This window comes from Oreochromis aureus, linkage group 18, assembly GCF_013358895.1.
Source record: "Oreochromis aureus strain Israel breed Guangdong linkage group 18, ZZ_aureus, whole genome shotgun sequence".
NCBI lineage: Eukaryota > Metazoa > Chordata > Actinopteri > Cichliformes > Cichlidae > Oreochromis > Oreochromis aureus.
This window is the reverse complement of record NC_052959.1, coordinates 19,620,513-19,640,903: the sequence shown is the minus strand read 5'-3', so window position 1 is coordinate 19,640,903 and position 20,391 is coordinate 19,620,513. Positions and strand designations below refer to the sequence as shown.

The 20,391-nt window shown below is 39.5% G+C and overlaps 1 protein-coding gene across 1 annotated transcript; it reads left to right on the top strand.

Moving 5' to 3' along the window:
* Window positions 1-687: 687 nt before the first annotated feature.
* npc1 (Niemann-Pick disease, type C1) lies at window positions 688-19,460 on the top strand. The gene is made up of 25 exons (XM_031734732.2): window positions 688-847; window positions 3,304-3,435; window positions 3,578-3,684; window positions 4,022-4,167; window positions 4,365-4,532; window positions 4,655-4,904; window positions 5,749-5,831; window positions 5,936-6,306; window positions 6,790-7,016; window positions 7,344-7,444; window positions 8,983-9,085; window positions 9,171-9,360; window positions 9,598-9,780; window positions 10,245-10,359; window positions 10,809-10,936; window positions 11,233-11,367; window positions 11,493-11,582; window positions 11,849-12,039; window positions 12,211-12,326; window positions 12,757-12,886; window positions 12,989-13,174; window positions 13,912-14,143; window positions 15,324-15,437; window positions 15,845-16,007; window positions 16,086-19,460. The coding sequence occupies exons 1-25, from the start codon at window positions 770-772 to the stop codon at window positions 16,166-16,168; spliced, it is 3,822 nt and encodes a 1,273-aa protein (XP_031590592.2). The 5' UTR covers window positions 688-769; the 3' UTR covers window positions 16,169-19,460.
* Window positions 19,461-20,391: the final 931 nt, after the last annotated feature.

The window sequence follows — 20,391 nt, the reverse complement described above, 5'->3', positions numbered from 1 at the left end:
CATGAGCCAGAACTCTGCCCTGTTTTGGTAAAATATTCAAACTTGTGTGTTTCAAAGGAATGCTGAAAACACGTGTGGTTTGTGGTATCAGAATATACTAGAAATGCTCACTTCCTGGTTGGCAGTGTTTAAAAATAGTTGGGAAAAGGAAGGCCAAGGAATGCCACATCAACCCTGGGACAAATCTTGGAACAAACAAACTCTTGGCACACATATTCACATAAAGTACAGTCACTTTTTTAATGGTTGTATTTATGACATAGGTCAGGGTAGGGCTGTGAGTGGTAAACTGATACGGATGATTGACTACTGTATGATATGTTCCATAGATGTAAAAAAAAATGTTATATTATATTATATGGTATTTATGGTTTCCCCTTATAAGCTAAGGTTAAATAATTTAAATAAGGTAAATTTCTCTATTGTCTTAAAACAAGGTAAATATTTTATGGTGTAAGCTGTAGCAAGCAGATGTCTATCACTGCAACCCAAATTTATCTGACTCAAGCACACTCTAATCCCTAGTTTAATCATGTGAATTCACGTGAAGACAATAAAAAAAAAAGGTAATGGGGATTATTAAATTAAATGGGGAAGTTCCTTTTCGTGGTGCAGTGGGCCATCTTCGTCGCTAGGGGGCAGCGCTCGGATAAATATTTATCTCCGCCCCAAATAAATAGTGGGAGGAAGAAGACGAAGAAGACGGTTGTGAGGATATGTCAAAGTTTACCTGAGCGTTCAGTTCAATTTGATCGTTTCAGGCACCGAGATGGGGCTCATGGCAGGGAGAAGCTTCTTAAGTCTGCTCTTCCTCGTTATATTCCTGGCCGAGGGTTATTTTAGATCGGTAAGTTTGATTTAACGTCACTGCTCTCGTGACTGTTTAATGACTCAGCTCAGGCGTAGCTAGTGTTTGTTTATCAGTTGTCGAGGGAAACTCAGGTTTAGGCTGAGTCGAGCTATTAAAAGTGCTCACCCTATTTTGTATATATTGAAGACAGCATTAGCCGATAATTGGCTTAATGTCGGTTTGAGCATATAGCTGGGGTTGATACTGCTGCTTTGTGGCGGAGAAACATGAGACTGGCGGTGCGTGTACAGGTTCTAGGTTCTAGGTTCAGCGAATGTCGAAACCAGATTCGTGTGCTGACTAATGTCTCCCGAAGTGTCATCATAGCTATGATAAATGTCGCTAAAATCTCAAGCCTGTCAACGGTGATCAAAACCTGCGAGTTAAAAGCTAGGTAGTAGGAAAGAATAGCTGTGGTGAAAAATTCACTTTCTATTTGGATGTATCAGGTATTTGAACTACACGTAATGTAGCTGATGTAGTAACCGCGGAGCTGGTTAAAAGAAAATGGTGCAAAGAGAGAATACAGAAGCTCATGAGACTTGAAACTACTGGGGTTAATTTTGAGATTAACATCAATTCACATAAAAAAAAGCACAGTTTTGTGTGCCAGCTTCAACTTCAGCATGTATTGATAAACTTTTAAATTACTACATCTCCTTAAGAAATACCCATAAAATTATTTAAGATCAGTTTAGGAGATTTTTGATCAAAGCAGACAAAAAAAATCTTGTCTGTGATTTAATCAGATGTAGATAATGCTTATCACTGCATTGTTTGCTCTCCTCCTCGTGATGTAATTGGGTCAGTCCACTGTCTGCACTTTTTTTGAAATCCTGCTAAAACACCAGAATGATTAATCATTACCTCTTTAGGATAAGATGTCCTGACAGAAGCAGCAGGAATGTCAAAATCAGTAAAAGAGTATTGATTTGTGGCTGCTGTGGATGAAGCTGAAAGTATTTTAGCAAAGCCTCTGAGTGTGCATGGCTCCTGAGTTGAGGTGAATTTCTCTGAATATTCCCAGTCGGAGTTTTGCTTTTTACCCTGAATTAACAAGACTTAATTTCGATAGATGCAGAGTTTGGTCACTAGCCCTGGCTGCACTTTCAATTTTTAGTGATAATCTAATGCCAAGTGTCATCTTTGCACCACAAGACACGAGTAGGACAAAGTGTGACAGGCTTTCCCATAAAAGTTTGTGGAGTAAGTGAATCAACTTCCCTAAGTTACTCATCGGAACGAAAAAAGCATGTGAGAGCGCACTGATGCTGAATAAACAGAAAAAAAATGTTTAGTTTTAAATCTTTATGTAAGAGTATCTCTCCATGGTTGACTGATTGGAAAACAAAAACTGAGAAATGTGTCTGTCTGCTTTTCAAAGGGTATTCTTTAAAATACCAGATGAAAAGGAAACATGTTTGCAGAAGTGAGGGGACTATTTTCAGACATACAAAGCACAAGATACTAGAAACACAGGAAATGAGACGGGTCTGATATTTAACTCTGTTAAATGTCGTCTGCATCCAAATTTGTTAAATCCCCTTAAGCAGTTTCAATCAAAGTCACACAGTCTGTTGGAGGAAAAGTTGGAGGAGTGAAAGCAAGGGAACCTCCCTCTATTCACTTCAGTTCTTCACCCTCTTGGAGGGATGACAGGAGAGGAACGGAGAGAGAGAAATGTGGCCACTCTTTGCGTTTGTGCAAGGGAAGTGAGAATCTGCAGTGACGTACCGATGAACTCTTATTACTCTCAAACACAAATACAAGAATACATAAATGTGACTCTGTTAAGCGGTGGTCTCTTTTCACACATATTTGAATGCTCGTAAGGGCCACCCACTTCTGCTGTGGCTCAGGAGGTAGATCGATTCCCCAGTTAGCCCCAGCCTGGGCACAATGCTGAACCCAAGTTTAAGTTAGTGTGTGCGAATATTAGACATTATAGAAAAAAGAGATTGAGAGTGAGTGAGACGCATCATAAAAAAATCACTGTGTAAGTGCTAGCATTTCTAACTGCTGGCACTGTTTTAAGTCTCATTCCAACATCCTGAGCTGATATTTAATCTTGAAAACTTTTCGCAATTACATTTAATCACGCTTTTTTTCTTTTCATAAATCTCTGCAGCCCTCAAAGCAGACTCACTCTGAAAGTCTTTGAGACGGAAATGTATCTAAAGGAAGTCAGGTCATCGGTCTACAAAGTCATATGGTCTGCTGCAGCCTTTAGAGAAACTAAATGTGTCTGGGCTTTCTCTTTGCCCTCTTGGTTTTGACCATATCCTCACTTGGTGAAAATTGAAGCTGAGTCACATGAGTTAAAAAAACAAAAAACAAAAAAAACAAAAAACATGTTGTTTACTGGACTGTGCAGCTGAAACGACCATAAACTTGCACTGCTGCTTTCTCTACAATCACTAAATAAATGACCTCTGATTTTCTTGTTTTACAAGTATCATGTTGTGGCCCATCACTGTGTGTGGTACGGTGAGTGCGGTGAGTCGACGGTGGGTGGAAAAAAGTACAACTGCAACTACACTGGTCCACCTATGCCACTACAACCTGATGGTTATCAGCTTCTCACCGTACGTACAGCCCTTCAATGTTTTGTTTTGTTTTGTTTTCTCTTATTGCTCAAATTGTTGACACCTAAAGCATCCCACAGGTTTCCTCTTACAGAAATACTCTTATAAAGTGTCATCATTCTCTTTGTGTTTGTATATGAAGGAGCTCTGTCCTGGGTACGACTATGGAAACAAAAGTCTCTGCTGCAACGTTGACCAGTTGCGAACCCTCAAAGGCAGTCTCCAGCTGCCACTTCAGTTCCTGTCTCGGTATGCAGAGATGTTATATAATAAACTGCCAGAACACATGACCTGCTTGGCATCGTTGTTCCCTTTTTCTTTTTGAATTTCTGATGATAAACTCTGCAGTGGCACACACAGCATACTGACAGTCTTACATGTTGCAAGTGTCAACATTGCATTTTCCAGTTAATTGGTTTAGATGTGGACTCGCTCAAAGGCCAAAGGAATTTCATTTTATGTCAGCACACTTTTGTTTTCTCCAAGAAACTTTTACAGACTTTTACACTTTAACTTGTTTTATTATTTTGAGTTATAGCAGCAAATCTGTTTCCTTGTTTCTGTCTGACTGTGCGTCTGCCTGCAGGTGCCCGGCGTGTTTCTACAATCTCATGAACCTCTTCTGTGAGCTGACTTGCAGTCCCCACCAGAGTCAGTTTATGAATGTCACCAATATTACTGGCGTAGACGTAAGGGCAGTGCAATACTATATTGGACAAACATTTTCTAACGGTGAGTTTTTAGCCAGAATTCCCAGTATTGTAACAGTAGGGAGCTTTATCAGTTCTATATAAAGTCTTGTGTAATTGTTTAATTTTTGGTGACTGATAATTATAACATTTAAATTTGGAGTTGACTTAATTATTTATATGCCACCTTTTTGGGTTTTTTGCCTTGTTTTTAAAATTCTGTCATTTGACTTCTGCCAGCCATGTACAACGCATGCAAGGATGTCCAGGCACCATCTAGCAATGTGAAGGCCTTATCTCTTCTGTGTGGCAAGACTGCAAAAGAATGTAATGCTACTAACTGGATCCAGTACATGTTCAGTACCAAGAATGGACAGGCCCCTTTTCCCATCGAGCCAGTATTCACAGGTCAGTATTTTTCAAGTACTTTTTTTTAAAAATTTGTTTTTAAAGCAGTAGTTTTCTGAGCTTGAGTATTTTTAAGTGTCTGGTCCCTCTTTGTCCTGTGATGTGCAATGTCTTTACTCTAGATGTCCCGTTGGCTGGTTACACTCCCATGAACAACAATACATACGCCTGTAACGAAAGCCTGGACGATGGTTCAGGTCCGTGCTCCTGTCAGGACTGCACCAAGTCCTGCGGCCCGAAACCCGTACCTCCACCGCTCCCGCCTCCATGGACCATCCTTGGTATTGATGCCATGGCCGTCATCATGTGGCTCTCCTACATGGCCTTCCTGCTCATCTTTTTTGGAGTTCTTCTGGGAGTTTGGTGTTACAGGTAATGGACTTTTTTAGCTTCTAACACACACTGTATAGTTGGATGTGGAGAGATTTGTATGATGACACACTTCGAGGTTAAGCAGGGTTTTTCTGGTACTAGATAGGCCTTGAGGGTTGACTGCACACGCATGATGGGTAAAGGCGATGACTGTGTGAAGAGGTTTGTGATGCTTTGCCAGCTGATTTCAGTTGTCAGTTTTGTTTTGTTTTGGTTTTTTCTGCTTGTGGTTTGGTTTTCATCTGGGAAAATGCATCATCACTCATGCTGATTTGGGGTTTGTCTGTCTAAAGAGTTGACGTGATTCTTTTAAATTATCAGTACTGTTCAAAGGATCTTGCAACCATCTACCACTTTTGCCTTGTGTTGGAACTCGAGCCTTTTCATGTTGCCAAGTTTTGTGATTCATTTTTTTATTTTTCCCACAAGTTTACCAGACCGTTCAGCCCACTCCTGATATTCTCTCTCATATTTATTTACATATTTATTTATTCATTTAGTCGGAACTTCCAAATGCAAATGCCACTCTCTGAAGTTCAGCAGGTAAAAGGTCATAAACTAATTGTTCAAGCGAATTTAAAAAGAAAAAGGGGGGGGGGCTTGCACCAAACCCATGATCTCCTGGGAAAAAGGGTTGGAATATCCTTAAATTAATGCATTTAATAAGTCTGTGCTTTACATTGAAATTGTAACTGCAACTTATAATTCACTGAATAGTTAAAATAACAAATCTTTCTGACTGTATACTTTTGGGTCCTGTGTCAAACAGTACATACTGTAGCTGAATATATTTCAGAGTGGAAAACAGATTTGGATGATATCGTATGTTTGTCCTTCTTTGCAGGAAAAGAGCTATCACATCTGAGTATGGCCCCATTTTGGACAGTAATAACCCACTGTCGCTTAACGGTGATGATCCTGATCAAGGTACAGCCATGAAATGTCATTGAGACTGCATTATTTCTCTAAATGTGTCTTGATGTAATTACCACACAGCCCAAACTAAGTTCTAGGTATTTCCTACCTTTCAGTAAATGCATCATGCTGTGAAACGCTGGGTGAGCGTTTTGAGAATGGCCTGCGGATGCTCTTCAGCTCCTGGGGTTCCTTCTGCGTGAGGCATCCATTTCTCATTCTCTTCTGCTGCCTGGTACTGGTGGGAGCCTCAGCTGGGGGCCTGGCTTACATGCACATCACCACTGACCCTGTTGAGCTCTGGTCATCTCCCAAGAGCCAAGCTCGTCAAGAGAAGGATTACTTTGACAAACACTTTGGACCTTTCTTTAGAACTGTGCAGCTCATCATAACTACTCCACTCAAGCTCAATGAGACCTACGATCCGTATATAGGAGGAGCATCTATCCCATTCGGTTCGGTTCTGAACAAAGAGCTCCTGCATCAGGTGAGTTGAAGTCAGACTGGTTTATTTCGGAAGCCTGTTCAGTCTACTTTGACTATTTTTGACACATAAACTACATAGAAGTTTAAACAAAAGGTATTAACGAACCATCCAGATATTTCAATGAGGTTAAATATGATTTAATGCTCTCCCAATGTACACAAGTCACTTTCTTATCATCAAGAAATAAATAAATACAGCACCATGGTGTCTCTGTTTTGAGCGTATCCTTGGCTAACATATTCCACATTAATGGCACAGGCGGAACATCCAGACTCACGCAGGTTTTCAACCAGAGACTGTTGTGCTGTTGAGCAACATTGCTAACCACCGAGTCACAATGCTGTCAGTGTGTAAATTCTGTAACAACGTCACTGTTTCCTTTGTTAGATAAAATAGAAGCTTTGCATGTGAAAAGCAAGCAAATTTTTCATACGGTGGTTAAAAGGTTCTCCTTTCTTTTTCCATTTTCTTTCAACTTACCAGGTCCTGGATCTGCAGCTTGAAATTGAAGGCCTCGTAGCCTCATATAATCAAGAATCCGTTACCCTGAAGGACATCTGCTTGGCTCCTCTGGCCCCGTACAATGACAACTGTACAATCCTTAGTGTCCTAAACTACTTCCAGAACAGCCACGCTGCACTGGATCACTATATGGGAGATGAATTTTATATCTGGGCTGACTATCATGACCACTTCCTCTACTGTGTCAGGTAAAAGTATTTGTATCTGTTTTATTGATAGATTTAGCCTTTACTTCTCTTATCAGCTTGTTTTAATTGCTGTCACATTTGTGTCAAATGTCTAAGAAATGTTTTTAAAAGTTAAAAAAAGCAAACAAATGGTTTAAAAATGACACCTGCTGTTAACAAGAATCTCCTTTGTGCAGCTGAGGTCACTGAAAAAAGTGTCTTCTTAAAATAGTACACTCAACTTCCTCATTCGCTGTCATGTGCAATCGATGTTTATCTGATGCAGATTTCTGCAATCCCTTACTGACGGTTGTCTTTAACCTAATTGTTTACTTTTTGCTTGTGCAGTGCCCCAGCTTCCCTCAACGACACCACTATGCTACATGACCCTTGTTTAGGCACCTTTGGTGGCCCTGTCTTCCCTTGGCTTGCACTGGGGGGATACGATGGTGAGTTGTGAAGTATATTCACATGACTTCGGTTTGACACTAGACAACCCTTTTTTTTTTTTTTTTTTTTTTTTTTTTTTAAATTAATTTGGTGAGTTGGGAGCATTTACAACTTCAATCAGAAAATGGGGGTTATACTGACACAGCTTTGTATGTTAAAAGTTGTTTGAATGCCATGCTGGCAGTTAAACTCTTGCATTGGGGGAAAAAAAACTTGCATATTCACCAATTCTGAATTTTCTTTTAATGAAATTATACATTTAACTTGCATGCAACACGTTTCATAGAAAAGCAATTTCAAGTGCAAATCACTTGCTGTTTGTCCCAGAACTGTGGGAATTGTTGTTTTTTCTTCCCTACAGTAGTTAATTGGTTTACAGCTTCTCGTATTATTCCTTTATTGAGTTTTACTACACTGAAAGAAACACTTTGGTCTTTGATCACTCGCTGTACTCTGCATATAAACTTTCCATTTGTAGCAGTGTATGGAGGGCCTAAAGTGCCAAAAATTTAATTAGAAATAAAAATAATGGAATAGATTTTTTTTTTTTTTTTTTTTTTTGTGCCATTAAATGCATACAAATCAAAAACAATGAAAAAAGAAGAAAAATAATTCTGTGCAAGTTAAAAGCAGGAAAAATTCAACAGGGGAAATAACACGTGTCTAAATTTCAGTGTTATTAAGTTATTTCTATAAATAGGTAAATTAAAAAATAATCATAATAATAATACTAGAGTGCATGATTGTTGTCGAAGAAAATGAAGACAAAAATAGGAACGTATGTCTGCTCTTCCAATTGATTATATAATTCATTAATACCTATGTTTATTTAATTTTATTCATTTTATGTTGTAATATTTTGTTGGAGTTGCCAGGGAAGGATAGGATTTGTAATAACTTCAGAGGGACAGCTCAGGTTGGAGACAAAGTTATCAGGGCGAGGTTTAGATGATTTTGAAATGTGCAGAGATGGTGGAGATGAAGTTACCAGGCAGGAGGAAAAGAGGAGGAACACAAATTCATGTATGCAGGATGGTAGAAAGGATGAGATGAAGGCAAATGATTCACTGTGGCAAGCCGAAGAAGAAGATTGTATCAGTGGCGTATTAGATATGCATTGATGTCTGTGTTTTATTTTGGCGTGTTGGGCTGTGTTGCAGTTGCAGTAGTGTTGATTCAGAATAAACCCTGGCATTTATTATAATGTAATGCAACATGATTAGAACTGACCTTGCACTACAATTAGGAATTGAAAAACAAATGACTAAGTACTTGTAGCAAGAATATGGCGCATTACTAGATCTGAAATGTTGCATCCAAATAAAGCCTAAACCAAAAGTAAGAACAACTTCCCATTTTTGTCTTCAGCCAACTGTGACGATCTAATTTAGAAGCCATTTTTTTCCCCCAGCAAAAGGAACATTAAGCAATAACTGTCAGTTCAATAATTGTAATTCTTATGATTGATTGATAAATGAGAGGCATTTTAAGTGGCTCATGCATCTTGTTTTTTGTTTTCCTTCTTTCCCCACTACAGACACAAACTACAACAATGCCACTGCGCTCGTGATCACCTTTCCCATCAACAACTATTTGAATGACACCGTCAGATTGGAGAAAGCTCTGGCCTGGGAAAACGAGTGAGACAACAAATGATCAATAAGCTCACAATAGCTCAAGATGCTGCTCGTACGTTAACATCTGGGTTTTTCGCTTCCATTTCAGGTTCATCAAATTTATGAAGAACTTCAGCAACCCCAACCTGACCATCGCTTTCAGTGCAGAGAGGAGCATTGAAGATGAAATCAACAGAGAGAGCAACAGCGACATCAGCACTGTGGTCCTCAGCTATGGCATTATGTTCATCTACATCTCCCTGGCCCTGGGTCACATCCACAGCTTTAGAAGAGTGCTGGTAAAAATTAAATTCTTTTTCTTCACTGTGCATGTGCTTTTAATGATCAGTGAACATAATCCATGCCTGATGTAGTTTGACACATTATGCTTTGTAACTCCTCCTTCCTGTTTGTGACCTTAGAATTTAACACATGACTTTAATTTAGCTAAACTGGATCAACGTGATTGGCAACTTTCTTTCTAGTCGTGCATAAAGCGTGCACATGATGGGCCTTTTATATTTTTGCCCCTACAGGTGGACTCTAAGATTTCCCTGGGTATAGCAGGTATCCTGATTGTGCTGAGCTCTGTGGCCTGCTCACTGGGGATCTTCAGCTACTGTGGTGTCCCGCTCACGCTCATTGTGATTGAGGTCATTCCCTTCCTTGTGCTGGCTGTTGGAGTGGACAACATCTTTATCATAGTACAGACATACCAGGTAAGCTCTTCCAATCCAGTCGATTAAACTGACACATAATTAACAAGTGGTTCGCCATATAATGTGGTTGCTAATCTAGACCTTTTATTAATATTAATTATGCTTTATTGTCCAGTTTTTCTGTCTCTCTATTATGGTTTTGTTTATTTTCTTTCTAGGCTTTGAAACTAAGATAGTTTATACAGATTTTTTTTTTTTTTTTTTTTTTAAATGCATAAAGTCAGGCTGACAACCAATCAGAATAAAGATGGGGTGGTCTGAATACAAGGGGAGCTAAGGTGGTATGTTTTAGACAGATGATGATCTGAGGGCCTGCGCTCAAGCCCAGTGTAAGATTAATAAGGATTATTTCAGACGGTGAGTCATGTTAAGCTACTCTAGTGAGTCCAAGAATAGAAATATGGAGCTGTAAATAAAACCAGCTCCATGTGCTAAATTGGTTCTTCATTTGTATTTTCGAACAGAGGGATGAGCGGATGCCACAGGAAGAACTCCACCAGCAGATCGGTCGTATTCTTGGAGACATCGCCCCGAGCTTGTTTCTGTCCTCCTTCTCTGAGACCGTCGCCTTCTTCCTGGGTAAAATAGATCGGTTATTAAATTTTCCTTTATTACCACATCAAGTACACAGACGGCTCTCAGATCAAACTGCTCTTTTTATCATTAATAACTACCCTGACATTGAGTGTTCATACAACAGTGATTTTATGATAAATGCTCTGTAACACTGTTTGTACTGATGGGACTATTTCAGATCTCTAACAACTGAGTCACTTGGCAGTAACTGTGTTATTTATTTCTCTCTTCTGACTGTATGCCAAGGCTGTGTAATGCTGATTGTCTGAATCTTGATTCTAATAGTGCTTGTTTCCATTACACTTATTAAAGCCATTAAAAGCTAGAATAATTTTTTTTTTTTTTTTGTTTTGCTTTTTTTGGTCCAAATTGTTGCCATGGCCACAAAATGTGTCATAGTGCCCTGGTGAGTCACATACTGATAAAATAATCTTGTTCTTTTTCTTTTCCAGGAGCGCTGTCCAGCATGCCAGCAGTCAGGACGTTCTCCATGTTTGCTGGCTTGGCTGTTTTTATTGATTTCCTTTTGCAGATCAGTTGCTTTGTCAGCTTGCTCGGTCTGGACGCTAAAAGGCAAGAGGTGAGACGATCATATGAACAGAGTTACAGATTTACAGACTGAGGGTTTATGGAGATGTTTTGCCAAATATTTAAGCTGGAAGTTTCAGTCCCAGCAAACTCTAATCTAATTTTGAGGAGATTTAAAATGAATTTGGTGCAGTGATGTCTCTTCTTATTATTCAAATTTCCTAGTGGAGTTTGGAGTGTATTTGAATCTCAATAACAAATGTTTGAGTGCATATTCTTCATAGTTTCAGACTAGGTCAGTAGTGGTAACGTGCACTTATCAAATGCTTTGTTGCCTGTGTCTAATAGAGGAATCGACTTGATGTCTTCTGCTGCATGACGCTGCCAGAAGGCCAGGAAATCAAAACAGATGGCTTCCTGTTCCGGTTTTTCAAGAAAGTCTTCGCCCCATTCATCCTCACGGAGTGGGTGCGACCAGTCATAGTGAGTACCTCAATGCAGTCATGCACGCCTGCCTTTTGATAATAAGCTAAAAAACAGGTTTTTGGGTTTGATTTGAAGAATTGTTTGTCATGAGCATGCATTCATGATCATATTGTTATTTATAGGTGGCAGTGTTTGTGGGAATGCTCTCCTTCAGTATTGCTGTGGTGAATAAAGTTGAGATCGGACTGGACCAGAAATTATCCATGCCAGATGTAAGTTTTATGTACACCATTTAAGCCATTTTGATACTTTTGGAAAAGTTTGTCTACAGGTTGATTGTAGCAACACTCAGCAGTGACGTTGAAATTTGTATTCGGGTTAGTTTGCTGCTTAGTCATTCAGGAAATCATGCATGTAATGTGCCATAATTTCTCACAGCTATTTGTGTGTGTGTGTGTGTGTGGTAATGGAACAAGCACGATATCTTCTCTCACATCCTTTTTCCTGCGGGCAGCTCTGACAGTTTCTTTCTCTCTAGGACTCGTATGTGTTGGACTACTTCAAGAACATGAGCGAGTATCTCCACACCGGAGCACCTGTTTACTTTGTGGTAGAGGAAGGTCTCAACTACAGTAGCCCAGAGGGTCAGAATGCTGTTTGTGGAGGGGTGGGGTGTAACAACAACTCCCTGGTGCAGCAGGTCTACACAGCTTCACTTCTTAGCAACTAGTAAGTCTGAGCTATGAGGCTGACATGAGCTCCTGATCAAACTGTTTAAGTGATTGTGTAAAGTAATATATCAATAGCTAAAAACTCTAGATCCTGCAAAGGTTATGAAACCTGTCTGCTCTGATGTTGTGATGCCAGAGCTATTTATTTATTTTTTTCCTCTGCTTGTAGCACAAGCATTGCCAGCACACCATCCTCCTGGCTCGATGACTACTTTGATTGGGTGAAGCCTCAGTCCACCTGCTGTCGGTACTACAACACCACCGGGGCCTTCTGCAATGCCTCCGGTAAAGTTTTATTCAGTGCTTTGAACTCTTGTTTCATAACCCCATAACCCTGCTGTTACAATGGGCCAATCTGGCCAAAGGTTTTTATTTTTAGTTCTTCATACGAAACAATGGCTTTAAAACATAAAATTCATGCCAAAGCAACAAGGCAATATAGGAACTCAAACGGTTAAAGTAAGGTGCATTACATTTTTCAGAACAAAAAAAAAAAAAAAAACAGGTGCAGGAATCTGTATCCATGGTGATGATAATGGTAATCTTAGTAATAATGCTGATAGTGTGATCTGTATATATTGTATGTTAATCACCTCTATGTTGTATATCAGACTTTCCAAAACATTCACTTGTTATTTTAGTAGTTTTCAGTTCTTGTGTTTTTTGTCAGAATAAATGTGCAGAAGTATATGTACTGATTAATGTATTTTTCCAGTGGTAAACTCGTCCTGTGTATCCTGTCGGCCGATGACTCCCAGTGGAAAACAGAGGCCTGAAGGAGAAGACTTCATGCACTTTTTACCCATGTTTCTGTCTGACAACCCCAACCCCAAATGCGGAAAAGGGTAATTTTAAAGCTCTGTCAACATCTCCTCCTTCTATTGAAAGCACTGTGTACCACTTTTGTTGTGGATTATGATGTTTCACTTCTTCCCATATTCCTCTAGTGGCCATGCAGCCTATGCCACAGCAGTTGACCTGTATCCCAACAACACAGGGGTAGGAGCCACGTACTTCATGACTTACCACACCATCCTAAAGGAGTCCTCAGATTATACAGAGGCTCTGAAAATGGCTCGAATCCTGGCCAAAAATATCAGTCAGTCCGTGGACCACAAAGTTTTCGCCTACAGGTAAGACCTATTGTATCAACTTGCTGCGCATATATAAATCATTTTATAGTTCTATATTAAAGTTTGTTCCAAATGAAGTTTTCAGTTTCAGCCACTGTTTTATGGTTTATGGTGGTGTATGCTGAATTTTTTGAACTGAAACTTTAGGGTTATCAGAGGTGGGGAAGTAGGTCATAGATAAGCACATGGCAAAGAAAACAACATTACAATACAATACAATTTTATTTATATAGCACATTTAAAACCAAAGGTAGACCAAAGTGCTTCACAATAATGCAATAAGTCATTGTATATATCATTAACAAAGTACAAAAACCAGCACCAGTACTAATACTAACAGATGGGAAGCACTAATTAAACCAGGAGTGGGGGCTAAATAAAACTGATACCGCACCTCAGTTCAGAGAGTGGGTCAATTCAAAATATAAAAATATTATCTAGGAGAATCAGGAATAATGCAGTAAAAGGTTAACATTCATGGAAATGCAGATGATGTTTGACGTTGAAGTGTTTCCTGTTCTCTGCCAATTTCACTTTATTTTTTTAAAAGCATCAACAGAAAAATTGTTCATGATTATGAAATTACATTTGCTGTTTGTCAGAACAGGATGATTGGTAACTAGTTTAAAAATGCAATGTAATAAAGCGACAGTTCCTTGTTGATTTTAAACAGATACTGCTTTATCTATTGAGATAACAGTTTATTGCTAACTAATGTGTATTGTCCTCCTTTGCAGCGTCTTCTACGTGTTTTACGAGCAGTACCTCACCATCATGAATGACACTATTCTGAACCTGTGCGTCTCGCTGGCAGCCATATTTGTGGTGACAACAGTGCTGCTGGGCTTCGAGCTGTGGGCAGGCGTCCTGGTCAGCATTACCATCGCGATGATTCTGGTCAACATGTTCGGTGTCATGTGGCTGTGGGGCATCAGCCTCAATGCAGTGTCACTTGTGAACCTGGTTATGGTAAGAGCACCTTGAATTCACTGGACTCGCAGGTTAGGTTTGATAGAGTGAGCCTGTTTTACACTGTAATCATGTGAAAGTCTATCATTTAACCAAAATATCCTTTAATACAGTGGAAAACCAAAAAGCTTTGTATTTTGTTGATTTTCTTTTCTATTGCATGCTTTTCACACTACAGTAACAAGTAATCCTAATATACTGGTTCATTGAGCGCTAAGTGTTTTATATAAGTGTCATTTTTTGGTGATATTATTAAAGATAACCTTTAATTGCTCAGTCACAGTAGGAGAAAAATGCCAATTTCTTTTCAAATAGGAGTAAAATCTGTGGTTGCCCAGTGATTGCACTGTTTTTATTATTATTATTATTTATCTTTAACATCCAGCAACTCATTGTAAGCAGTTCCAGCAGCTACTCGAGTCACTTGCACAGATTGCCTGGTGGGAGGCAACCTGTCTTCAAACAATCGCAGTCTGACTGCAATCACTGAGACAGATTTGCAAAGAATTCTCTCATTGTTAAACGCCTACAGATTGGCAACACATCTTTTGCAATCAGTGATCCCGGTGGCTGCCAGCTTGACTGTGTTCTGGTTATAGTTGTGTATATAAAAGCAAGGTAGCCAAGGGTGATGTCATTTTCCAGTTGAACTGCCATCACGATTTGTGGAGGAATTTCTGAATTATGTTCTGGCTGGACTGGAATGTGCTGTATGTGCATGACAAAAGATTTGCAGCATCTGACAGATTTCTGTTGATTTATCAGAGCTGGCATGTAATTGCCAACTTGACCCCGCTCGATCAAAAACTTATAGCAGACTGACTTTGTCCTATTGCTTGATTGTGCTGCTGCGTCCAGCCACTGTTTCCCCAATTGTTACTGTAGAATAGGTGAAATCTTGATATGATTCATAACAGAACAAAATTTAGGTGTAGTCAAGTTCTGTTCCTGTTTGCATCTGGGTCACACGCTGTACCCTTTGAACTGTGCCTGTGTTTACATTATTCAGCCCTCCAGTCAGGGATTTTGTCTTTGCAATGTAACAGTGTCCCTTAAAGTTTGCACAAATTAATATGTTGTATTCATATGTTTAAAAAAAATAAATAAATAAACAACATAAAAACCTCACACAGAATTTTCATGTTGGTGGTGCTGAGGTGTTTCCTGTCCTCTGTTGCAGAGCTGTGGGATCTCGGTGGAGTTCTGCAGTCACATCGTGCGAGCCTTCACCATCAGCGTGAAGAACAACAGAGTGGAGCGTGCTGAGGAGGCCCTAGCTCACATGGGCAGCTCAGTAAGTTTTTCACCTCTCATTAAATCCACAAGAGGGCGTCATATTATGATCTCTTTTGGTTTAAAGCAGGGGTAGGGAACATTAGTCCTCGAGAGCCGGTGTCCTGCAGGTTTTAGATCTCACCCTGGGTCACCACACCTGAATCAAATGATTAGTTCATTACAAGGCCTCTGGAGAACTTTAAGACATGTTGAGGAGCTAATTTAGCCATTTAAATCAGCTGTGTTGGCTCAAGGACACGTCTAAAACCTGCCGAACACCGGCTCTCGAGGCCTGGAGTTCCCTACCCCTGGTTTAAAGAATAATTTTGGCACTTTGGTAATGCAGTGCATAAAAACTGCTAGATGAAAGGGTCACGTGTACTTTTAATTATCACTGCCTCATGTAACTTTTTCCTCTTTCTGCAGGTTTTCAGTGGGATCACATTAACAAAATTTGGAGGCATCTTAATTCTGGCACTTTCCAAGTCGCAGATCTTCCAGGTCTTCTATTTTAGGATGTACTTGGCCATAGTGCTGCTGGGAGCGGCGCACGGCCTCATCTTCCTCCCTGTACTGCTCAGCTATATAGGTCAGTAATGCGGTAAATATAAGAAACAAATGCACCAATATAGAGACTGTTTATACTGACATGTTTGACTCTTCACAGGTCCATCAGTGAACAAAGCAAAGGTGTTTGCCGCTAAGAAGCGCTGGTCTGGCACAGAAAGGGAGTGCCTACTCAACTACTAGCAGCTTGCTTGAGCCACTGAACAATGAACTAACTATTTGTCTGTGAGCGACGTGTGTGGGTGTGAGCGCGAGCAATTTCTGTGATCACTGACGCACTCATCGTCATTGCCACTACTATGCATGGATTTAACTCAGGAATACACTTTGGGAATGGGAGCGCCAGAGGCCTTGCCCGAATACATACTTACCGAACTTCCTCAGAAGACTTTGGATCCCACCAATCCTGCTCCTTCCTCTTCCGCCTACTCACACTACAGGATAAGTATGACTTCAGAGTTTGAAGCTTGAGCAACATACCACAGAACAGACACTTTGCCAGTCTGAATGTGGGAGATTCACCGCCCCCGGCATCATTTTACAGACAAACCCTCAGTCAGTTCCAAATGGTGCGTGTGGTTCTGATTTGAGAAAACTAAAAAGGGTGATACTGGTTACTTTTATTATAAATGTATATAGCAGGAAAACATGTAAATGGATTTTGTGAAAGCAGGACTTTTATATAACTATTTGATATTATACAACATTAGAGCTAATGATGATAATGGCATCACAGGCTCTTATGATATCTGGCATTAGCATGAATCATAACTTCAGCTTCACATCACACAAAACAACACATCAAGCAAATAATGATCCATCACATTTTCCAAATCCAGCGATTTAACCCCAGTGGGCTACGTGTAAACATTATCTAAGGTTAATCGGGTTTAACAGAGCAATACAGAAACTGCAGCTCACACTATGCTTAGCAGCAGCGTTAAAAAAAGATGACATTTTCTGCATCTGGTGGATGTAAACGCCATCAGTGTTGAAACACTGTGACACAAAGCCCAACCAAAACATTCCATATATGTGCATTCCGCATTGTTTGCTTCCACATTGGTAGTTATCGCTTTTTACTTTCAAACCTGCTTATTTATCTTTAGTGCCTCAAGCGACTGCAGATGTGGATTGTTGGACTTAAATGCAGCCAGAATGCATGTTGATGCCAGGTGCAAAGGGAGCCATGGTGCTTAGAACGGTTTTATATTGAAGTGTTTAGATACATTTTACAGTTACAGTGCAACGTGTTGCATCAAGAAGGTGGTGAGATGCGGCTTCACATTCAGCCATGAAAAAGCGGGACTGAATTAGAATACAGTTATTATTCGTGCTCATCTAGAGTCATCCCTTCACCTTTTACTTTTATTATTTAGTTGATTTTAACTATTAATGTTTTGTTACTATGCATTACTGTCTTAGAATTCCTTCTGGTGTCCTTTTAAAAACAAAAACAACTAATTTGTGGGCACTCTGAAATCATAACTACATTCCAGGACCTTGTTCGCTCGCTTCACCCAGGTCACAGCACGTCTGATACGGGTGACGGCGTCTCTCCATCAGAGGAGGTGAACTTTTTTTTTTTTTTTTTTTACCCACGGTATACTCTGCTGACACATTGATACCTCCCATTGCTTTCCATTTATTGTTCTGTGTTTGTTTTTTAGTGATGCAGTGATATTGTTTGGAATTTAAACTGGATGTGAAGAATGCTTTTGCACAGCTGATGTAATCATTAATAATGAATTTATGGTGTTTTTGTTTTCTTTTAATAGAGCTGTGCTTTAACACAGAGTTAATCGCATCTAATAATGATGAATTTTGTTGTGAAAACTGAATTTAACAAACCTTTGGGAATTTTAAGTTTTGAAATATTTTAAAAATAAAATAAATAGTACTTTTAAAAATACTGCAGAGCCTACTTCATGTTGTTTTCCAAGTATATGCTATAAATCTTGCTGATGTAGCTTTTTGTTGTTGTTGTTGTTGTTGTTTTTCATTATTTTCAGTGCTGTGAACTGTAACTGTAGCAGACACTAATGTAGCATAACCCACTCAGTAAATGTAGCCGAGGCTGCTCAGACTGACCACTGTGTGGCGCCTGAATCCATGCACTGAGCTCTGTCTGCATCACGCTCTCAGTAATGTAGTGGAAGTGACCTAATTTTTATGGTTTGCAGAGAAGCGGTCCTGCAGTGCTTTTAATTAGTCAGTGAATTAGTTTTCTGCAGCATGTCACTATTTCACAGCTACACAGACGTCTTAATGGAGCTGGTTGTTTGGCATCTAAGTTTTGCAGCTTTTTGGAAATCAACACAAACACTTTGGGGCCATCAGTCACAGTCGCATCCCATTTGAAAGCAGTTGCCAAACCTAGAGCTGTCTTCTTCCTGCCAGCATGTGTTGTTGTGACTGTCTGTCGAGCGCTGTTGTCACACAATCCTCCAGCTCATGACTTATTTATCCACTGCCCCGTGAGAGCAGGGAGTGTTCTTTGAATCAGGCAGACAGGTTGTCGGAGTACTATTATGTAAGATGTGCAAGGCTTGCCTCTCACTGGACTCTGACCTGTCCTCATCTTTCATTATGACAGAGACAGATGTGCACAGTAAGGATATTTTAGAAAACGGGAAGCATGGCAAACATTTCGCTGCAACCCTTTGTGTGTGGCTAAAATCAGTTGGTGTGAAATTATTTCCTCTGCACTCCTATACAAGAATATCTCTTAAATACTAGACAGACAAATTTTGCTTGGTAGTAACGCCCAAAATAGATGATGACTCATGATTATTCCTGAAACCCGAAACCTGAAACTAAAGTGAAAATCGAAAATTGTGGTCTGGAATTGAAACTAAAGATTAGTTGATTTACTAGTGTGATTGTAATCCATAATTTACCGGCAGCCCAATAAAATTCTAGTTATTATTACTGCTGAAAAGTTTGGGTTACCCATGTTTTTGTGTTGTTTTTTTTTCAAAAAGAGAAGCACATTTGTTTTTATCTAGCTACATTAAATTGATCATTGATTAACAGTGTCATTCATGACACATTGTTTATAATTTGTAATGTAAGCTTATTGTGTTGGCACAACTAAAGCTGTTTTACTGATTAAAGAAGCAATAAAAAAGGGTGGTGTTTTTCTGCAACTCATCAGCATTTTTAAGCTTCTAACAGATGAAGGTTGCATGCAGGAAACTGTCAATAAAAGCCAAAGCTTCCATATTTACTATTCCCTGCACAAACCAGCACAGCTTGGCTCTGATAACTTTTCATTAAGTTAACCCTTGAGGTGTCTGTTTGTCAGACTAGAGAGTCGGGGATCCTGATAAACATCTGAACAAAAGGAGTTCTTTGACTGCTCTGCTCTGTCTGGAGCCAGTGTGCACTGTTTCCTCAAAGGTCTCAAGTGTTTTTAGCCGTTCTCATGAAATTCTCTTCATCTCTTACAATAAACATGTTTCTGAAGAAATTTCTTCTGTTTTTGTCTTTTTGTTTGTTCATTTTTTTTGTTTTTCCTGGATAGATTTTGGACATCGAAATTTGTCGCATCTTAAGATGTTTCTTCGAGTCAGTCAGCTTTTTAACATGCTAAACAATGATTGTTGGTTTAAAAAAATGGCTCTAGTTGTGTATATTTTCTAATAACCAGTTATATTTCATCTTTACAATACAGTCTACTTTTTGTGCAAAGTGTAGACTTGGAGTTGTGCATCGTGTGCCGGCTCACCTAATCGCAAATCCAGTCGAGGTAGATTTCATTTCTGTGAAAAGGTTACAGTATGTTGTGTAAATCCCCCACATACAAAGTCACTGGGGATGATTTTATTATTAAAAAAAAAATCTCATTGTATAATTTGTACTGTGACACTGACTGCTGTCTGGATGAAGGTGACTCTGGATTATCAACAGCTGGAAACTATATTATTTTTTTCTTAGGTAACAGGACTATTCTAGAAAATAATCTGTTAGCTAATACTGACTGTTTTTAACACAAGTCAGTTGCAGTGTATCCTGGTAGATTTTAAATTCTGAAATGTCATCTATCACCATCGCATCTGCTTTCAAAGATCAAACGTAAAGCCTCGTCCTTGAACTCGCACTGGAGCGTCCACTCAACCTACTTAAAAAGTTGATCTGTGTGTCCTCTTAAAGATCCATCAATAAATAAGTGGAAGAAGCGTTTAATGACCTGCTTTGCGTCACTGGTTTTTTGTTACAGTGGGCTCAGTTGTCCCTGAAATAGACTCTTGGGGTGGAACAAAAGAGATTAGGTAGCCTCGTCAAACATGAGGAGAGGATCAGATTTTTAGGTCTGCCTGCAGAGTTTTCCCCTCCTGACCATGCAGCAGCTTCAGAAAACTAGCACAGTGGTTACTGAAAGATGAAGCAGATGTGAACAAAGA